The sequence below is a fragment of the Equus quagga genome, chromosome 5, assembly GCF_021613505.1.
Source record: "Equus quagga isolate Etosha38 chromosome 5, UCLA_HA_Equagga_1.0, whole genome shotgun sequence".
NCBI classification, from domain to species: Eukaryota; Metazoa; Chordata; class Mammalia; order Perissodactyla; family Equidae; genus Equus; species Equus quagga.
The window spans coordinates 41,012,072-41,030,253 of NC_060271.1; the positions used below are offsets into that span (position 1 = coordinate 41,012,072).

The window sequence follows — 18,182 nt, forward strand, 5'->3', positions numbered from 1 at the left end:
CCCAAGTACATAGTTGTATATTCTTTGTTGTGGGTCCTTCTAGTTGTAGCATGTGGGACGCCGCCTCAGCATGGTTTGATGAGCAGTGCCATGTCCGTGCCCAGGATTCGAACCAACGAAACACTGGGCCGCCTGCAGCGGAGCGCGCGAACTTAACCACTCGGCCACGGGGCCAGCCCCTCAGGTGCCAATCTTAAAAAAAAAAAAAAAAAAAATTCTCATTTTACTGGAAAAGACCTTGTTCAATAAGACTCAATTAAGAGTTGGTTTAGGGGCCCAGCTGGTGACATAGTGGTTAAGTCTGCACACTCCGCTTCAGCGTCCCAGGTTCGTAGGTTTGGATCCTGGGCGCATACCTAAACACAGCTCGTCAAGCCATGCTACATGGCAGCATCCCCCATACGAAACAGAGGAAGACTGGCACAGCCGTTAGCTCAGCAACAATCTTCCTCAAACAAAAAGAGGAACACTGGCAGCAGATATTAGCTCTGGGCCACTCTTCCTCATCAAAAAAAAAAAGAAAAGAAAGAAAGAAAAAGAAAAAAAGAGTGGGTTTAATACAAGTATGACTTCTGCCATTCAGCACGTTGGATTGTACAGGGACTGCTCCCCGGATATGAGGCCGTTAGAGCAGTGGTTCTCAACCGTGTTACAAACTGATGCATCATGGATTGGTGGAAGAGGAAGGGAAGAGTTAAGCATAAACTCTCAGCCCGCTCTATCTAAGGAGTAGTCATTCCTTCAAGTTACATGTGTCACCAGTGAGAACCTCACCCATCAAGTACGTCTGAGCAGAAACAAAGGCAGAGAACAACAGCGTAAGTACCAATCCTCAAAGAGTCAGCACCACAGGACCACTCTCGTCACATGTGCAATGCTGATACTTTCTTCTAGAATGTTCTCAAACTTGGAAGAATCTGGACTGAAGAATACTTACTGTAGTATCCCTGTACTCAGAATTTCCTCCATCAATGATGATGTCACCAGTGTCCAACAATGGTACCTGTAACCAGACACTAGCATTAACGGGACCAAAGAAATGAAAGACAAAAATAAAACATACCTTGACCAATTAAAACAGACAAGAATTTATCCTAAATAAACCCAATCTAAAGGTATGTAATACTTAATCTTCAATAATCCTCTCTGCGACCAGAGCTAGCCCCTACTTAAAAGCTTAGGGCCAGCAAACCCAGTCAGAACTCCCCACCACTGAAACCATTCTTTAACTATTCTAAGATTTTACAACAGACAAAACCTACTTGGAAAATTCTGCACATCCAACGTGTACCACCTGCCTGGTTTACACTCCCAAAACTAGGGACTGGATGAGTTCTAAAAACTTAACCCACTTCCTCTAAATCTCTGCCTAGAACAGAGCAGGAGTCCAGTTAATATATGTCAAACGGCTTCACGTGTGAATGAATGATTTCATCACCACTGAGTGGAGATGGCAGGAAGAGACCAGGCCTTGAACGAGAATCTCTTCCTACGGCACCCAACCAGGCTGGCTTCGTTATTTGTTCCAACTCCCCCACAAGGCTCCAGTTAACCTTACTTAGTATCTTCCCATGGTGACGAGTAATCGACCATTTTTCAGTCCATTCTGTCTACAGCTAATCACAGGCAGCCTGGCATCTTGCTACACAAAAAGCTTGGTATCTCCTTTCTTTATCAGAATGTTCTTGCTTTCTAGATCATTTTTTCTTTAATGGTAGCATACTGCTCACAAATTCCTCTCCCTGTAGAAACAACCCCGCTGTTAACACTACTCCTCTAGAAAAGGAATGTTCACGCCTTGCCTCTGTTTACATCACTACATTTCTCACAATAACGGCATTTCTTCCAAGTGGCTAATGCTGTGGTTTTTTCAGAGCTGTTACTGTAGAACTGGTTTTCACTATCTAAATAACTTCCACTAGTTTGCCTTCAACCATATGCTTTTTTTTTTTTTAACACCCTGCCCCGGCATGGCCATCACAGCCCATACACAGATTTATTTTCTTCCACAACAGATATACTTGCTAAAGCCAACAAATTGTTCAGTACGAAAATAAGAACCTAGGGTGCAGTTCCTAGGATTCGCTAAGGGAATCTCTTGTCATTTACATTAAATTATACAACAATTTGAGAATTGTTGCTTTACAGGAATACTGAGAAAAATGAAATCTATTTCTAAATTTGGACACTAAAGGTTTAGTAGTGAATAGAATGAAATGTTCATAATACACAATCAAAACTGTAAGTTTTTTTGAATACCAAAGGTCCCACTAAGATCACTATTGTTTCTCTTCTTGTTGTTAATGAATTCTTATTAAAACATGCCTTAGTGTCCTCAGAATATTATATATAAGGAATTATTACCACCCAAGGATACGTTATTACTTAATTAGTGCCAGTCAAGTTAACCAACACTGAGACATTCAAGCAAGTGTTTTGTCAGAACTGAGCAGTTCATATCCAGAAATTTAAGAGGAAAAATCCTCTTAAGTAAAATAGTTAAAGGAAGGAATGAGAAAAGTTCTGTCCCAGCAGTAGCAGCCGAGAGTAGAGCTGGCCTCACCAACTTTTCGATGAAATCGTCGACAGCCTGGCCAGCCTTCACGAGCAGTATGATCCGCCGTGGCTTCTTCAGCTTGGAGACCATCTCCTCCAAGGAGTGGGCCCCAACCACCTTGGTGCCCTTTGCCTCATTGGCCAAGAAATCATCAACTTTGGAGACCGTCCTGTTAAAAGCACAGACCTAGAAGGACATAAAGGCCTGATTAGGAGGTCTAGAGCACACAAGACCATCAGACTGCAGACCACGTGACTACGAAACGTCTATTCAACCGAAGGTGTCTGGGACCTCAGACCCTGCCTGGACCTTTCCGCCGCCCGAGTGCTGACTGATCACTGCAAAGGTAACTTGATTAGGATGAAATGGCAAAGAGCTGAATACCGTAAGCAAAGGTCAACTACCCAGGGCATAGCAGGCTACAGCCTGTCACTAGCTGGTTCAGACTCAGAGTCAAATCTAGGAAGCAACCGGATGTAGACTGCTACCTGTTGTCACTGACAATCTTTGTATCTGAGCCAGTTTAGTATTTACACATAAACTTTTTACTATCCCCCCATCGCATCAGGCAACAGAGAGAGAGCTCTGCACACCCAGCGGGATTTCTCAAGGTACTTACTGATAGGTCTATTCAGGCCTCAAACCCTCCTGCACTGACAGCTACATTTAGCTGGACTTTTCCTCCTCAGAGCATTGAGGGGTTGGCCCCGCCACACGCTCAGGGAAAGTGGTGTTTCTCCCTTCTTTGCAAAAAGGTCATAAGCATCAATAGAGCACATATAAAGAGAAACACGTTCCAGGTTACATGGCATCTTTGAAATCCGCAGAACCACCACCCATCACGGCACCCAGGAACCCCCAAAAGAGTGTGTCCCTTATGACTTACCACAAAGCCATGATCATTCATGTTCAAAATTAAGTTCTGACCCATCACAGCGAGTCCAATCAGTGCAATATCAGCTCTGAAAGACCGGAAAAAGGAACAAAGAAAAAAGTGTCAATTCCACTTAATCCGTCCCAACGCAGGGACCCGAGCTTTCCAGCTTTCGCTGTGACTAATAACTTGTCTTAACTTCCCCTCAACCCCCCTACTCCCTTTTACACTTTAGGACGCAGCCTTCCGAGAAACTCCAGGCAGGCCACTCCCCACCGCGCCGCTTCGAGGGACCTCAAGGCCTCTCGCCGACAACTGGCCGCGCACTAGGAGGGTCTGCCCGGCACGTAATCTCCCCCGCGCTCCGGGCTATCGGGCAACGACTCGGTCCAGGCGTCCGTTTCCCATCGCGGGGAGGAGCCCATGCAGGCCGGGCCGCGCCCGTCCAGCCTCTTGCCCTCCGGATCCGGGTCTTGGCTTCCCCCGGCCACGCTGCCCCCTCCCCACCGGCCATTTTAGGAACGGGGATCCGCCCCGCCTGCGCCGCCGCGAGGGCAGAGGGGCTGGGTCCAAGGGGAAGGCGCGGCTGCGGGGCTAGCTCGGGATCGGGGGAGTCCCGAGGCCTGGGAGGGGGCTGAGCCCCTGGGGGTCCGGGGCTCGGGCACCACGAGGCCGGGCTCAGGAGACCTCCGGAGCCCGGGCGCATCGGAAGCGGCTCCGCTCCCCGCGCGGGCCCTCGGAGGGTTTCCCGGCCGCCGGCAGGCGTCACTCACTGGGCCATGGCGGCGGCAGCGGACCCGGCAGGAACGGAAGGAACCGAAGAGTTAAAGAGCGCGCTGCGCGGGCGACCGAGGATGAGCAGCGCTCGGGTTCGCCCCCGAGGGCGCCGTCCCGGCTTTCCGGCGGCAGCCAATCGAAAGGAAGGGGCGGAGCGATGCGGCCACACCATTGGTCCTCCCTAGCGCCAGTGAGACCACCTGAGGCAAACGGGCCCGCCCACTCCCAGGGGCCAGCTCAGAAGAGCGCCGAGCACATCGATGACCGCGCCCGTGTCCGCGCAGGAGGCGTGGCGCCGGGACAGGCGGAGCGGGGTGGGGCAGGGGGGCGGATGGGGGCCGGGCGCGGGCCCAGGGATGCCCGGGACACCCGGAGGGTGCAGAACGCGGCGCGGTGACAGGCGGAGGGGGCAGAGCAGAGGACACGCGGGTCCCGGACTTTGTTCGGCGGCTCCGTGCGTAAGGCGGTGGCTCACGTTGGGCCGCGCTTTCCAGTCTACAGGCACTTGGACGCCTGTTGTCCGAGTGTCCATCACTCCTTCCTCCCATCGCCGCGGTGCATTGTGGGGTTTATGCGTCGTATGGCTCAACTCTGGGAGGGGACCAAGGTCTATTCTTCTGGTTTGTGGGCATGGGTAACGGGTACGAAGAAGTGGTGGTCCTCACCACGACCCTCTGTGGGAAACATGAAGCCCCTTTTTGCAGGTGAAGAAACAGGCACAGAGAGCAGGCGGTGAATGCACTTGTTGGGTGTGATGGGGCCAGGCTCGGAGGTCGTGTCATTGAACCTCTTCCCGTACCGCTGCGGAACCAGAGGCGACGTGATGCTGAACGTCCATCCAGGGTATTAAATACCATCTCCCACGTGCAGTCCTCAAAAGTCGCCCGGTGCGCCCAGGCATCTTGACCCTCAGCGCTGAACCCTGCCGCCTCTAACAGCAGGTGCTTGTGAAGGAGGCTTAGCTCCTCCAGTAAAATTTAGCGTTTTTTGTTTTGCTGTGAATGCTTCATATGAGATGACAGTAACAACTTGCACATAGTAAGTGCTCACCAGATGTTTGTTTTTTTGTTTTGAGATTTTATTTTTCCTTTTTCTCCCCCCCCCCCCCCCCCCCCCCCCCCCCCCGGAGTACATAGTTGTGGGTCCTTCTAGTTGTGGCATGTGGGACACCGCCTCAGCATGACGTGAGGAGCGGTACCATGTCCGCGCCTAGGATTGGAACTGGCGAAACGCTGGGCCGCGGAGGCAGAGCCGGGGAACTTAACCACTGGGCCACAGGCCGGCCCTTCACCAGATGTTTAATTACAAGAGTCACACAGCTAGTTAATGGCCCAGTTGTGGCCGATTCAAAGCTAAGGCTATTCCCATCACACCAATTGCACAGTTACTTTGTAATACAGTTTTTAACAGATACTGTTATAATAACTTCCATGTTAGCAAATGTCCCACTATAGCCTTTTTTTTTCCTGTTGGAAGTTGTGTTAATTAAATCACAGTAACAATATTTTTAATCCAATAAAGGAATCTTAGTCTGAAATTTTTAAATATCACAATCTTATATGTAAATATTTTTCTATATTAGGTTTTCTTCACCAGAGGCATTCTTTATATCAATTTGTTCCTTTCCTTGAGTTCCGTATTTGCCTGTTTTGTGCCAGCCAGGTCTTAAACTCCTGAAGGTACCGTTTTTCTTTGCTTTTTATACTCCCATTGCCTGGTGTGGTGTTCATGGACTGATGTCCCCAAGAGGCCAAGCTTAGAACAGAACTTCCTGAGGAGAAGAGAGGTCCCTGTCCCATGGGCCCTTCCCTTCATTCCTTCTTGCTTTTACTGGATGCAAGCCCAGAATTTATTTTAAAGCTATAACAAGGTGCCTTGCTCCCCTCAGCATTTCCCTGAATGGGGAAAGAAGTGAGTAGAACATGGTGAACTGATCGCCACAGCAAAAGCCCTGCACGGAGACCTGGGTCTTAATCCCAGCTCTACCAAAACAGCCGACTTCACAGCTTTGGATGAGCCAGGCTGGCAGGAATCTTGGAGCTCTCCCAACCCACTGTCCCAAACTCCAGCGTGCAAGGAAGCTTGTTAAATGTGAATTCTGATCCCACAGGTCTAGGATAAGCCAGGAAATGTGCATTCTATCAGGACTCTCAGGTGATCTGATTGCAGGTGGTCTACCTTTGGACCACCTTTTGAAAGAATTCTCAGAGTGTTTCAGGACCCCTGGAAGTCCCTCAGGTGCTTTCAGGTGGAAGAGGGGACAAAACTATTTCCACAGTAGCAGTAGGACACTATTTGGCTTTTTCATTCTCATTCTCTCACGAGTGTACAGTGGAGATTTCCAGAGGCTACAGGGCATGTGATAGGGAAGAGATTAAAGGTAGAGGCAGACAGGAGAATCCAGCTGTCTTAAGCTGTATGAAGCCAGATGTTACAGAGGTTCGCCAAGCTGTCAAACAGTACCGCTCATCTCCCTGAATTTCCATTTCTTTTGAGAAATTGTTATTCAGAAGTTTCTCAGTTTTAATTTTAAAATGGGAAATATTGACTGATATATCTCACATAAACAAACATTCTTTGGTTCCTCCATAATTGTTAAGAGTGTAAAGGGGTCCTGAGACCAACAAGTTTGAGAACCACTGGTCTAGCCCAACTCATGTTTTAGAGATGAGGAAATTGGGGCTCAGAGAGCTGGGACTTGCTGAGGCACATAGTGACAAACACTAGAACTGGGGATGGGTTAGATGCTCTCCAAGGTCTCACTCAATAAACCTGCGATTTGGAGAGACAGCCTCAGTCGTGGGACAGCACACCACTGCAGAACTCAGATCAGATGGCTTCTCAAAGGATCTGGAACATCTTTCTCAGAAGCTGCTTGATGGAGAGGGAAAGGAATGGATTTTGGTGCCACATGGACCATGGGTTGCTCCGGTTCCATTTCTTTCTAGTTATACAATTTGGGGTAAGTTACCAAATCTCAGCTTCCTCATGTGTAAAACAGGAAGGACGAGATCTCACAGGGTAGCTCTAGGGTTAAATGAAACAAATGGGAACTTGCGTTCTGATACTTAGTACCTATATACTAGCTTCTATCTTTTTTATGAAAAGGACTCAAAAAGAAGAGACATAAACTGCTTCCTGCAAAGTTCCTGAGCGGTTCCCATGGTTCAAGCTCAGCTGGTGATAAAATGGTTCATTGTTGAATTGTTTGCCATAGAAAAAATTCCGATTGGATAATGACATAACCATGAATTTCACAATATCCTGAACCAAACACACATCATCCCAGGCGTCTTCTCCTCTCTTCCCTGTAGTCATTACGTGTTCTACATCACTTGACGGTGGCCTAGGTAGGATGCACCAGCACATCCTATTTTAAATGCCTTTTCCCCCCGGAGCATCCCAGAACAACTCTGGGAACAAACACCTCAGACCAAGTCCACCGGGTTGACCAACATGACTTATCCAGGGGGGCGAAACAGCCCTTTCTCTGCTAGAGCTCCAGCCTAGATGATGACTTTAACTTTGAAAGACAAGCAGTGCAGTCTTTTTTTCACAATACACAACAGTGTATGACAAATACTCACCTCTGTCCTCTTCCCTTGGCCACCCCTATGCACTGTGTTCTAGAGACACTGACTGACTTTCTGGTTCCAGAACAGGACGTGAGTTGTCACCTTGCTGCATCCTACCATCTTGCAGTCCTGGCTCACAGGAGGCTTCCCCTATTTTCCTGAGATGACTTAGACACCTCCCCCACATTCCTGACAAGCCCAGTGCTTGTCGCTGCCTGCTTTCATTTCCATCTCCCTCAATGCACCATCAACCACAAGAGTAGGGACCATGTCTATCTTGTCCCTAAGTGCATTTCTATCACCTTCCCATGTATAACACGTAACAGATGGCCACTAACTGTTGCTGTCAAATGACAGGTTTACACCAGTTTTTAAAAGGGGGCACTGGAGCTGGCCCTGTGGCATAGTGGTTAAGTCTGGCACACTCCACTTCAGTGGCCTGGGTTTGCCGTTTCCAATCCCGGGTGCAGATCTACACCACTCGTCAAGCCATACTGTGGCAGCAACCCACATACAAAATAGAGGAACATTGGCACAGAGGTTAGCTCAGGGCTAATCTTCCTCAAGCCAAAAAAAAAGAAAAAAGGAAGACTGGCAACAGATGTTAGCTCAGAGCAAATCTTCCTCACCAAAAAATAAATAAAATAAAATAAAATAAAGGAGGCACTATTCTATGCCAGTTGGTCTGGAGCAGTCCTGGTTCACACCTGCCTTCTTGCATAATTTTAATAAGTAGCCCTTTCACTCTCAGAATTATTCTAGTTTGGATGATAAATTATATTGGCACCCTACTTTAAAATGATGTCATTTCTTCATAGCACTGTCCTTTAAAAAAAAAGATTGAAGTGTAATTTATATGCCAAGTAATTTGTACCTTCTGAGTGTCCAGTGGGATGATTTTTGATTTATACAGTTGTGTAACCATCACCCCAACATTTTCTCTTGTTGCTGTTTCTAGTCAATCTCTGCTCCCAACCCTAGCCCCATGAAACCTCTGATCCACTTAATGTCTGTATAGTTCTGTCTCTCCTGGAAATTTCATATAAATGGAATAATATGTAATTTTTTGGGTCTTTCACTTAGCATAATGTTTTCGAAGCTTATAGATGTTGTTGCATTTATGAGTAGTACATTCCTTCTTATTGCTGAGTGGTATTCCATTGTGTACAATTTCTTTATCCATTTAGCTGTGGATGGATATTTGGGTTGTTCTAGATTGGGCAATAAAGAATAAATAATTCTGTTTTGAACATCCATGTACATAAATTGTAGTGTGAGCACATGTTTTCATTTCTATTGGGGTAGATAGATACTTGGGAGTGAAATTGGTGGGTCATATGGTAAGTGTAGGTCTAACTTTTTAAGAACTGCTAAATTATTTTGGGAGTGACTGCACCATTTTACATTCTCACAAGCAGTGTAGGAGGGTTCCAGTTTCTCCACATCCTCACCAACACTTGATACTGTCTGTCTTTGTGATACATCCATCCTAGTGGATGTAAAATGGTATCTCATTGTGTTTTTTATTTGCATTTCCCTAATGACTTATAATGTTGAGCATATTTTCAAATGTCTATTAGCTACTTGTGTACCTTCTTTGGTGACATGTCCATTCAAATCTCTTGTTCATTTTAAATAAATTTTAGAACAGATTTAGATGTATAGAAAAGTTGCACAGATAGTTCAGGAAGTTCCCTTATAGTCCTCACCTAGTTTCCCCTATTGTTACTATCTTCATATTACCATGGTATATTTGTCGCAACTACGAAACCAACATTGGTATAATATTGTTAACTAAACTCTAGATTTTAGTAGCATTACCAGTTTTCCACTATTGTACTTTTTCTGTTCTGGTCCTATCCAGGATACCACGTTACATTTAGACATCATGTCTCCTTAGTTTCCTCTGGTCTTCTTCGTGTCTCCTCAGTCTCTTCGTTTCTTCTTATTTTTTATGACCTTAACGGTTTTGAGCAATACTGGTCAAGGATTTTATAGAATGTACTTCCATTTGGATTTGCCTGATGTTTTTTCTCTTGGTTATACTGGAGTTATAGATTTTGCAGAAGAATAGCACAGAGGTGAAGTGCGGTCTCATGACATCATATCAGCGGAACGTGTTCTCAACACTAATGATGCCGACCTTGGTCACCTGGCCGTTTCTGCGCTGTGAAGCTGCTTGTCCACTTTTCTATATTCTGTTCTTCGGAAGCCATTCACTAAACGCAGCCCACTTTTGCCTGTTTTGTTTTGTTTTGACTAGGATTGTTCGTGTTACTGAGTTTTAAAAGTTCTTCATGTCGTCTAAATACAAGTTCTTTATCAGATATATGATTTGAAAATATTTTCTCTGTTTGTGGCTTGTCGTCTCATTTCCTCAGTGGTGTCTTCTGAGGGAAAAGGTTTTTAATTTTGATGAAGTCCAATTTATTGTGTTTTTAGTGATGTATCTAAAAATCTTTGCCCAATCCAAGGTCACAAAAGATTTTCTCCTATGTTTTCTTCCACAAGTTTTATAGTTTTAGTTCTTACATGTAGATCTATGATCCATTTTCAGTTAATTTTTGTCTAACATATAAGGTAAGGGTCTAAGTTCCTATTTTTGTATATGAATTTCCAATTGTTCAAGCAACATTTGTTGAAAAGACCCCATTGAATTACTTTGACGTCTTTGTCAAAAATCAGTTGACCACAAAGGTGAGTGTTTCTGGATTTTCTATTCTGTTGCACTGACCTTATGCCAGTATCACACTGTCTTGATTACTGTAACTTTATGGCAATTTTTAATTAAAATAAGGTAATATAAGTTCTCCAACTTTGTTCTTCTTTTCCAAAATTGTTTGGCTATTCTAAGTCCTTTGGCATTTCCCATGTGAATTTTAGGGTCAGTTTGTCAATTTCTACACAAACCCTGGGATTTTATACAGAGTACGTTATAGCTGTAGGTTGAGGGAGAATTGCCATCTTAACGATACTGAGTCTTCCAATCCATGAACTTGTTATAGTGTCTCCATTTATTTAGATCTTCTTTGCTTCAGCAATGTTTTGTAGTTTGAGTGTACAGGCTTTGCACTTTTTTTTTTTTTTACATTTTATTTTTTTTCCTTTTTTCTCCCCAAAGCCCCCCAGTACATAGTTGTGTATTCATTGTGGGTCCTTCTAGTTGTGGCATGTGGGACGCTGCCTCAGCGTGGTTTGATGAGCAGTGCCATGTCCGCGCCCAGGATTCAAACCAACGAAACACTGGGCCGCCTGCAGCGGAGCGCGCGAACTTAACCACTCGGCCACAGGGCCAGCCCCGCAGGCTTTGCACTTCTTCTGTTAAATGTATTCCAAATGCTCCTTTTGATGTTATTGTAAATGGAATTTTCCTAATTTCATTTTCAGATTGTTCATTATTGGTACATAGAAACAGAACTAATTTTTGTACGTTGATCTTCTGTCCTGAGACCTTATCATCTGCAATCAAGTCAACTGTGAATAAACACATTTTACTTCTTCCCTTCCAATCTAAATGCCTTTAATTTTCCTTGTCTATTGCACTGGCTAAAACCTCAAGTACTGTAATGAGGGGAGACATACTTGCCTTGTTCCTTATCTTAGGGGGAAGGCATTCAGTTTTTCACTACTAAGTATGATGTTAGTTTTAGGCTTTTCATAGATGCCTTTCATAAGGTTGAGGAATTTCCCTTCTATTCCTAATTTGTTGAGAATTTGTATCATGGATTTTCAGTTGTCTCTTTCTCCTTTCACATCTGTAAGTTTTGCCTCACGTATTTAAAATCTAATGCTAGATGCATATACATGTATAATGGTTATATCTTCCTGATGTATTGACCCCTTACAATTATGAAATGTTCCTCTGTGTGTCTAATATTTCTTTTCTTAGTCACTTTTGTCTGGTGTTAATATAGCCATTACAGCTCTCTGGTCATTACTGTTTGCATGGTAAATTTCCCCAACCTTTTACTTTCAAATTATGGGTGTCTTTGACTCTAAAGGGTCTCTTGTAGACAGCATATAGTTGGCTCTTGCTTTTTTAAATCCAGTTTAACAATCTCTGCATTTTGATTGGAATGTTTAGTCTATTCACATGTAAAATATATTATTTATATGGTTGGCTATATGGATGCCATTTTGCTGTTTGTTTTATATGTCTCGTGTCTTTCATGTCCCTGTTTGTCCTTTTACTGCATCTTTTGTGTTAATTTTTCTGTGTGTGTACAATTTTAATCCCTAGGTTGATTTTTTAAATATATCTTTTGAGTTATTTTCTTAGTGGTTGTCTAGGGATTATAATATGCATCTTTAATTTATTACAATGTACTTCAGCTTAGTACTAAAAATCCTAGTGACATATAGCACCTTTATTGATTATAGCTCCATTTCATCGCTCTTCCTTTTTGCTGTTACTGTCATGTATATCAATATATGTTATAAGCCCAACAATACATGTTATAATTACTAGTTTAAACAATCTTATGTTTGGTTTTTTTTTTTTTTTTTTTGAGGAAGATTAGCCCTGAGCTAACATCCACCGCCAATCCTTTTTTTGCTGAGGAAGACTGGTCCTGAGCTAACATCTGTGCCCATCTTCCTCTACTTTATATGTGGGACGCCTGCCACAGCACGGCTTGACAAGCAGCATGCAGGTCCGCAGCTGGGATCCTAACTGGCGAACCCTGGGCTGCCGAAGTGGAATGTGCAAACTTAACCACTGCACCACAGGGCCAGCACCACAATCTTGTTTTTTAAAAAATTGAGGAAAGAGAAAAAATTCAAGGTATTTTCTATTTAGGTGTGTATTTGTCATTCCAGCGATCATTTCTTCTGGTGAATCGAGTCATTGTCTGGTGTCATTTTCCTTTAGCCTGCAGGACTTCCTTTAGTATTTCTTCCTGTAGCATTTCTTGTAAGGCAGGTCTGATAGCACTATTTCTCTCCATTTTTTTTTTTTTTAACTGGGAATGTCTATGTTTTGAACAACGGTTTTGCTGGATGTAAAACTTGGTTGACAATTTTCTTTTTCTTTCAGTACTCTGAGTATCCCATTTCAGTGGCTGTGACTGTCACTGTTTCTGATGAGTAGTCAACCATTAATCATATTGTCATTCCCCCGTACATGATGAGTGGTTTTTCTCTTGCTGTTTTTAAACCTGTCCCTTTGAGTTGGTTTTCAGCAGTGTACCTATGATGTGTCTAGGTGTGGATATTTTTGTGGTTACCCTACTGGGGTTCATAGAGTTAACACTGTAAATTAAAGTCCTTCAACATATTTAGGAAGTTTTCAGCCATTAATTCTTTAAATAATTTTTTCTGCCCTTTCTCTCTCTCCTCTCCTCCTAGAACTCCCATTTCACATACGTTGATGCTCTGTTCAGTTTTTTTATTCTTATGTTTTTAGCATGGCTTCCTGAAGGTTGCCCTGTGTCTCCGTAACTTAGTGGCCAGTGAATGACTTGGGAAGATGTGCTCAGACACCTCAAGCCCATAAGGCTTCCACTTGCGCACTGTCTGTGTGCGCACCGGGAAGTGCATTCTCAACTCCCCCACTTCTCAAGTCTCCCTGGGCTTTTACCTTCTGCGGCGCTTTCTGGAGTCTCCCCTGTGCACCTGCAGTTTCCCAGTCAGCCAAGGATGTTGTGAGAGCTTATCTAGTCCTTCTATGGCATTCTCATTCCCTGTTAAATTTCTGGAAAGTCTGCTGCTTGCCCAACTGAAACCTGATACTAGAAAGCTGCAGGTTTTCCCCATTCATTTCTTTGAAGATTTGCTACTTTTAGCTGATAAAAAAGCTACAGGTCTCCTCCCCTGCAAACAAATATGATGAAGTTTGCACCCTTTGGAGCAAAGTGATTGGCTGGTAAAACAACTTTTCTTACTAAAAGACAGGAGGTAGAGATGGGGAGAAGAGGGGAGCAGACCCAGGTAAGAAGGATGCAGGCTCCCACTGCTCTTACCTGAAGCTCTAGTAGTTTTTTCCAAGAATGTGCTTCTTGGTTTGTCTGCCTTTGGTCAATTTCAAGAGCCTTGAAATGTTTTTAATAATTTTTCCAGTTTTATGGTTTTTTATTTTTTGTAGAGAGCACCCCCTATCCTCTTAACCCTGCCGTAGCCAGCGCTCCCTCCATATCACTGTCCTTTTGTCTGCAGTTAAGGCATTCATCTTGAGTCCGGCAGGGAGTGGTCAGGGTCAGGGGTGTTTTACTGAAGGCACGGATCATGGGGCATACTGACATAGATCCTGTGCTGCCTCCTCTCGCATCCCTCTTTCACAGGCTGGATTCGGCACCTCAGCCTTGAAGCAAGTGAGAGAGACCCAGAATCAGGAAATTCGGGGAGAAGCTTCAAAAAGGACAAACAGACTGGAAGCTTCCTAAACTCCTGCCGCTCTCCAGGGCCGTCTGCAGGCTCCTTGACTGCAGGATACCACCTCCTGTCTGTGCTGCCTTCTTCCCCACATCAAAATGAGCTCATGTCTGCGAAAGCTCCCTGTAAACTTCAAATTGCTATACAGTGTTAAGATGTCATTATTAATATTATCTAACATGACAAAGAAACTCAGCTCAGAGAAGTTGACTTTCTCAGCTAGTTACTGGGAGAACTGAACTTTAACCCAAATCTACTAGGACTGAGCCCAGCGCTCTTTCCTAATCGGATTAGCAGACCATAATCATGTAAACTCAGAGACATATTTTCCCAGTGAAGTTGGATATATCTGTATGTTGGAGCTGTTTAGTTGACTTTAAACGGAAATTAACTTTCAGTGACTAGTTTTGGAGAACAAATAAAACGTGCAGAAATTTTACAGGTAGAACTTTACACAATGGCTCCCTTCAAGACGAGATCCTTGGTGCCTCTCATACCTTTCAACTGTGACTATTAAAACAGAGTTCCTTATGTCTAAGGGCTTTAAGATGAAGCCAGGGAGCCATCAAGGAATGGGGGTCTTAGGCATGTCCTCATGGGGCAGAGCATGACCTTTTGAACTGAGTAACTGCAAGAAATCTGCAGCTCCTCACAGTGAGACTTCTGTCTCCCTCTAACTAGCTTTATCCATCATGCTTAACCAAGATTAGCTTTCTGTCACCAACCCTAATTAACAATTCTTTCTAATAAACCTCTCTCTTTTGCCTTTAAAAGCCCCTGCCCCTTACTCCCTAGCGGGACACTATTTGGGCTGCTTCCCAAATCTTTGTACCCCAAATGGCAATTCTTTGATCCCAAAATAAACGCCTCTCATTTTGACTATTTTTAGGTTAACATAACTTTGTTGCAACTATTTCCTCTTTCTGTAGGGCTCCTTTACAAGAAAGGCCTAACATCAGATTGTGTTGCAGGAACAAATTGATTGCTCTAGTCTGAGATTTGGCAACAGAGAAACTATGCTGAGTCAACGTGACTAAACATCGGGACACACCCAAGTTATTACAGAATAGGCATTATTTTAGGCAAACATGTTTAAATATCTAATCAAACAGCCAATAATTTTTATTACTAATGTTACATGCTACACAGCCTTCCCATTTCTTCGTTAAGGTGCTAACTAGCAATAAATAAATAAATAAATAACTGCTTCCCATGATTGTTGGAAAACTCCAGCAAACTGGCTTAAGGAGAGCAGGGCTGGGACAAAGGCAAGACTCTCCCGCAGATGAACGGATAAAGCCAGGGCTTGCCAGAGCTGGAGCCGGAGCTGCAGGCTGCTTCATGCTGACCTTTAGTTTTTAGGAAATCCTCACATGCTTGGCTTGGCTTAAGAAAAAATAGTAAGAATGTTTACTGTTCTCCTTAACATTTTGCCTTATCCTAACTCCCCAAATCAAAGCATGGGCAGGAATTCTACAAAAACAGCCCTTCTATGCAAATCTTCTAGGGCAGAGAATTCTTTGTTTGATTTATGAAGGGTTCAGAAAAGGCCTGCCTAAGATGCACCACTTTGGCATGAAATATTTTGAGCTAAAGGCAATGGAGACCCTGCGGACTCAAGAAACTTTTTACCTCTTCCTTAAAGAATTTCAACTGGGGACTTGTCCATAATAAGAGCTATTACCAGAAATAAACTTTTATCACCAATCAGTATAGCAGGACAAACCTCTAATTAGTGGGCATCTGCTCTTCTTATTGCCCCGTGAATTACTCCACTCCCCTCTGAAGCCTCAGGCCCCTATCCCATTCCTTAGCTCAAGACGGCACACGTACCTCAATTCACCTCTTTGTCTCTGACCCTCTCATGTCTGTGGGGTTCCCATATGTACAAAATTAATTAAATTTGATTTTCTCCTATTAATGTCTCATGTCAATTTAATCTTAGACCAGCCAGAAGAAACCAGAAGGGCAGAGGAAAATTTCTTTCTTCCCCACACTTACATAAGAGGGTGTGCGAGTAACATACTAGTTAAGGCAGATTTGACAATCCCAGCTCTGTAACTCACTTGCTGTATAATTCCTGTAACTGGACTCCAACGGCTTGTTCGAATGACAGGTAGAAAGCAATTCTGAAAAAACCCAGAGACTATACATTCTAAAGCTACAGTGTAAGCATGTGATGTGCTCAGAAAAGCTAAAAATTTAGGACTGTGCAAAGACAAGGACCTCCCAAGGGAAAGTAGAAAAATCTCCTCATCCAACCAAAAGTGGAATGACAAGAAAAATCAGAAAAGTAATGCATTAAATGTGCACAGTTCCATGGGACCTCCTGACAGAAATTCTGAACTATCAGCTTTCTGAGAGACACGGTGACTCGGAGAGCGACTCTAGTTAGGGATCAATCCCATATGACACTGGATGAGGTCTAGTTATAGTGGACAGACAGCTTTTAAAAAACTAATTCAATTTAAACGAAAAGTCCAGTGGAGTTCAGGAAGACATGGCCTAACGTAACCCTGAGAGGTGAGCTAACTGTTAAGGCCGAGTCCCATGGAGAAAACAACGATCAGAAGAGGCCTAGAGCATGCTCTATGGCTTAGCTGGCTGTCTGCTGGTTGCCCACACATTTTGCACTGCCTTCTACTGCCGATAAACCGGCAGTGCTCCCCTAGGATCTAGGACCTACGACTCCACTTGTGTGTCAGCTCCAATCCCACTGGCCTATTGCTGGGTATCACTCCAGCAGACCCTCCGTTCTGGTTTCTTCCCATCGTCAGGTTCTCTCTTCCAGTTCATTCATTCCAATCAACGTACACACATGCTGGGCTATTTCCTTTCTTTAAAATAAAAACCTCTTGGGGCTGGCCCAGTGGCGTAGCAGTTAAGTTCATGTGCTCCACTTTTGCAGCTCAGGGTGCGCAGGTTCGGATCCCAGGCACGGACCTAAGCACCGCTTATGAAGCCACGCTGTGGCAGGCATCCCATATATAAAGTAGAGGAAGATGGGCACAGATGTTAGCTCAGTGCCACTCTGCCCCAGCAAATAGAGGATGATTGGTGGCACATGTTAGCTCAGGGCTAACCTTCCTCAAATAAAAAAATAAAAACCTCTCCTTGACCCTATATCCCCTTCTCTTCTTTCCTCTCAGTAAAAATCTCTGCAAGAATGATCTGTACTCACTCTGTCAACTTTCTCTCTTCCCATCTTCCCTTGAATCTCCTCTAGTTAGGCTTTCTTCGGCACCAGTCAGGAAAACGCTCTACTCACCAAAGACCTTGCTAGAGTAGAGACACTCCTGATATCTCCTCCCATGGGAGGCCATCTCCATTACTGGAACATTCCTGCTTCCCTCAGTCCCTCACACACTCCCAGGAGGAAGTTGCCCCCAGGCATGGACAACCCAGCCACTTCCTCCCTCTCTGAGGACCTCAGCTGCCTTCAGGAACATCCTCTGTTGTCCTTCTCTACTTTTGCTACTTAAAGGGGGCCCCAGGAACAGCAGCATTGACATCTCTTGGAAGCTCATTAGAAATGCAGAATCTCGGGCCCCAACCCAGGTCTCCTCAGCCAGAATCTGCATTTTAGTAGGTCCCAAGGTGAGTCTGGTGGACGACAAAGTTCGAGAAGCACTGCTCCCACAACCCCCTAATTCTGAGGTTCGGTATGAGGAAATCCATTTACCCACAGATGTAAGCCACAATCTCCAATCGCACCTTCAATAGTAATAAGGGTGAAATTTTGATCTCCTATCTGCCTTAATTTTGTTGACTGGTTGGCTCTGAAACTGGGAAAAAGTGATGGTATTCACTGACTCTCTCCAGCTTCCTAGACCTCTCTGTTGCTAAAACCTGTACTCACTGCTCAGTTCTTATTTTAGCGTGTCAGCTGTACTGGACACAGTTATCACTTCCTCCGTCTTCAAACACTTCCTTAACTTGGTTGCCAAGTAACACTCTCTCTTCGTGGCCACTTCTCTTCATCTTTGCTGGATCGTCCTCCCTCTTCCCGACCTCTACATGTTGCAGTGCT

At 44.4% G+C, this 18,182-nt stretch overlaps 1 protein-coding gene and 1 long non-coding RNA gene across 4 annotated transcripts in view; one reads left to right on the forward strand and one right to left on the reverse strand.

Moving 5' to 3' along the window:
* Positions 1 to 4,395, reverse strand: part of PGD (phosphogluconate dehydrogenase) — a 16,028-nt gene extending 11,633 nt beyond the window's left edge. Inside the window, exons 1-4 of one of the 2 annotated variants that reach the window (XM_046661802.1) lie at positions 4,205 to 4,395; positions 3,444 to 3,519; positions 2,564 to 2,743; positions 938 to 1,003 (exon numbers count right to left, since the gene is read on the reverse strand). In XM_046661802.1, coding sequence (XP_046517758.1) covers positions 938 to 1,003; positions 2,564 to 2,743; positions 3,444 to 3,519; positions 4,205 to 4,380 — 498 coding nt within the window. In that variant the 5' untranslated portion in view covers positions 4,381 to 4,395. Of the gene's footprint in view, positions 1 to 937; positions 1,004 to 2,563; positions 2,744 to 3,443; positions 3,520 to 3,659; positions 3,799 to 4,204 lie in introns of those variants that run through there. The other variant, XM_046661803.1, reaches the window with a different exon arrangement.
* Positions 4,396 to 4,521: 126 nt separating this feature from the next.
* On the forward strand, positions 4,522 to 15,034 carry LOC124239620 (uncharacterized). 2 transcript variants are annotated; one of them, XR_006888665.1, is made up of 3 exons: positions 4,522 to 5,149; positions 5,791 to 5,887; positions 6,097 to 8,198. It is a non-coding gene; the product is annotated as an uncharacterized LOC124239620 (long non-coding RNA). The 2 variants fall into 2 exon arrangements; XR_006888664.1 differs by lacking the exons at positions 5,791 to 5,887; positions 6,097 to 8,198 and adding an exon at positions 14,062 to 15,034.
* Positions 15,035 to 18,182: the final 3,148 nt, after the last annotated feature.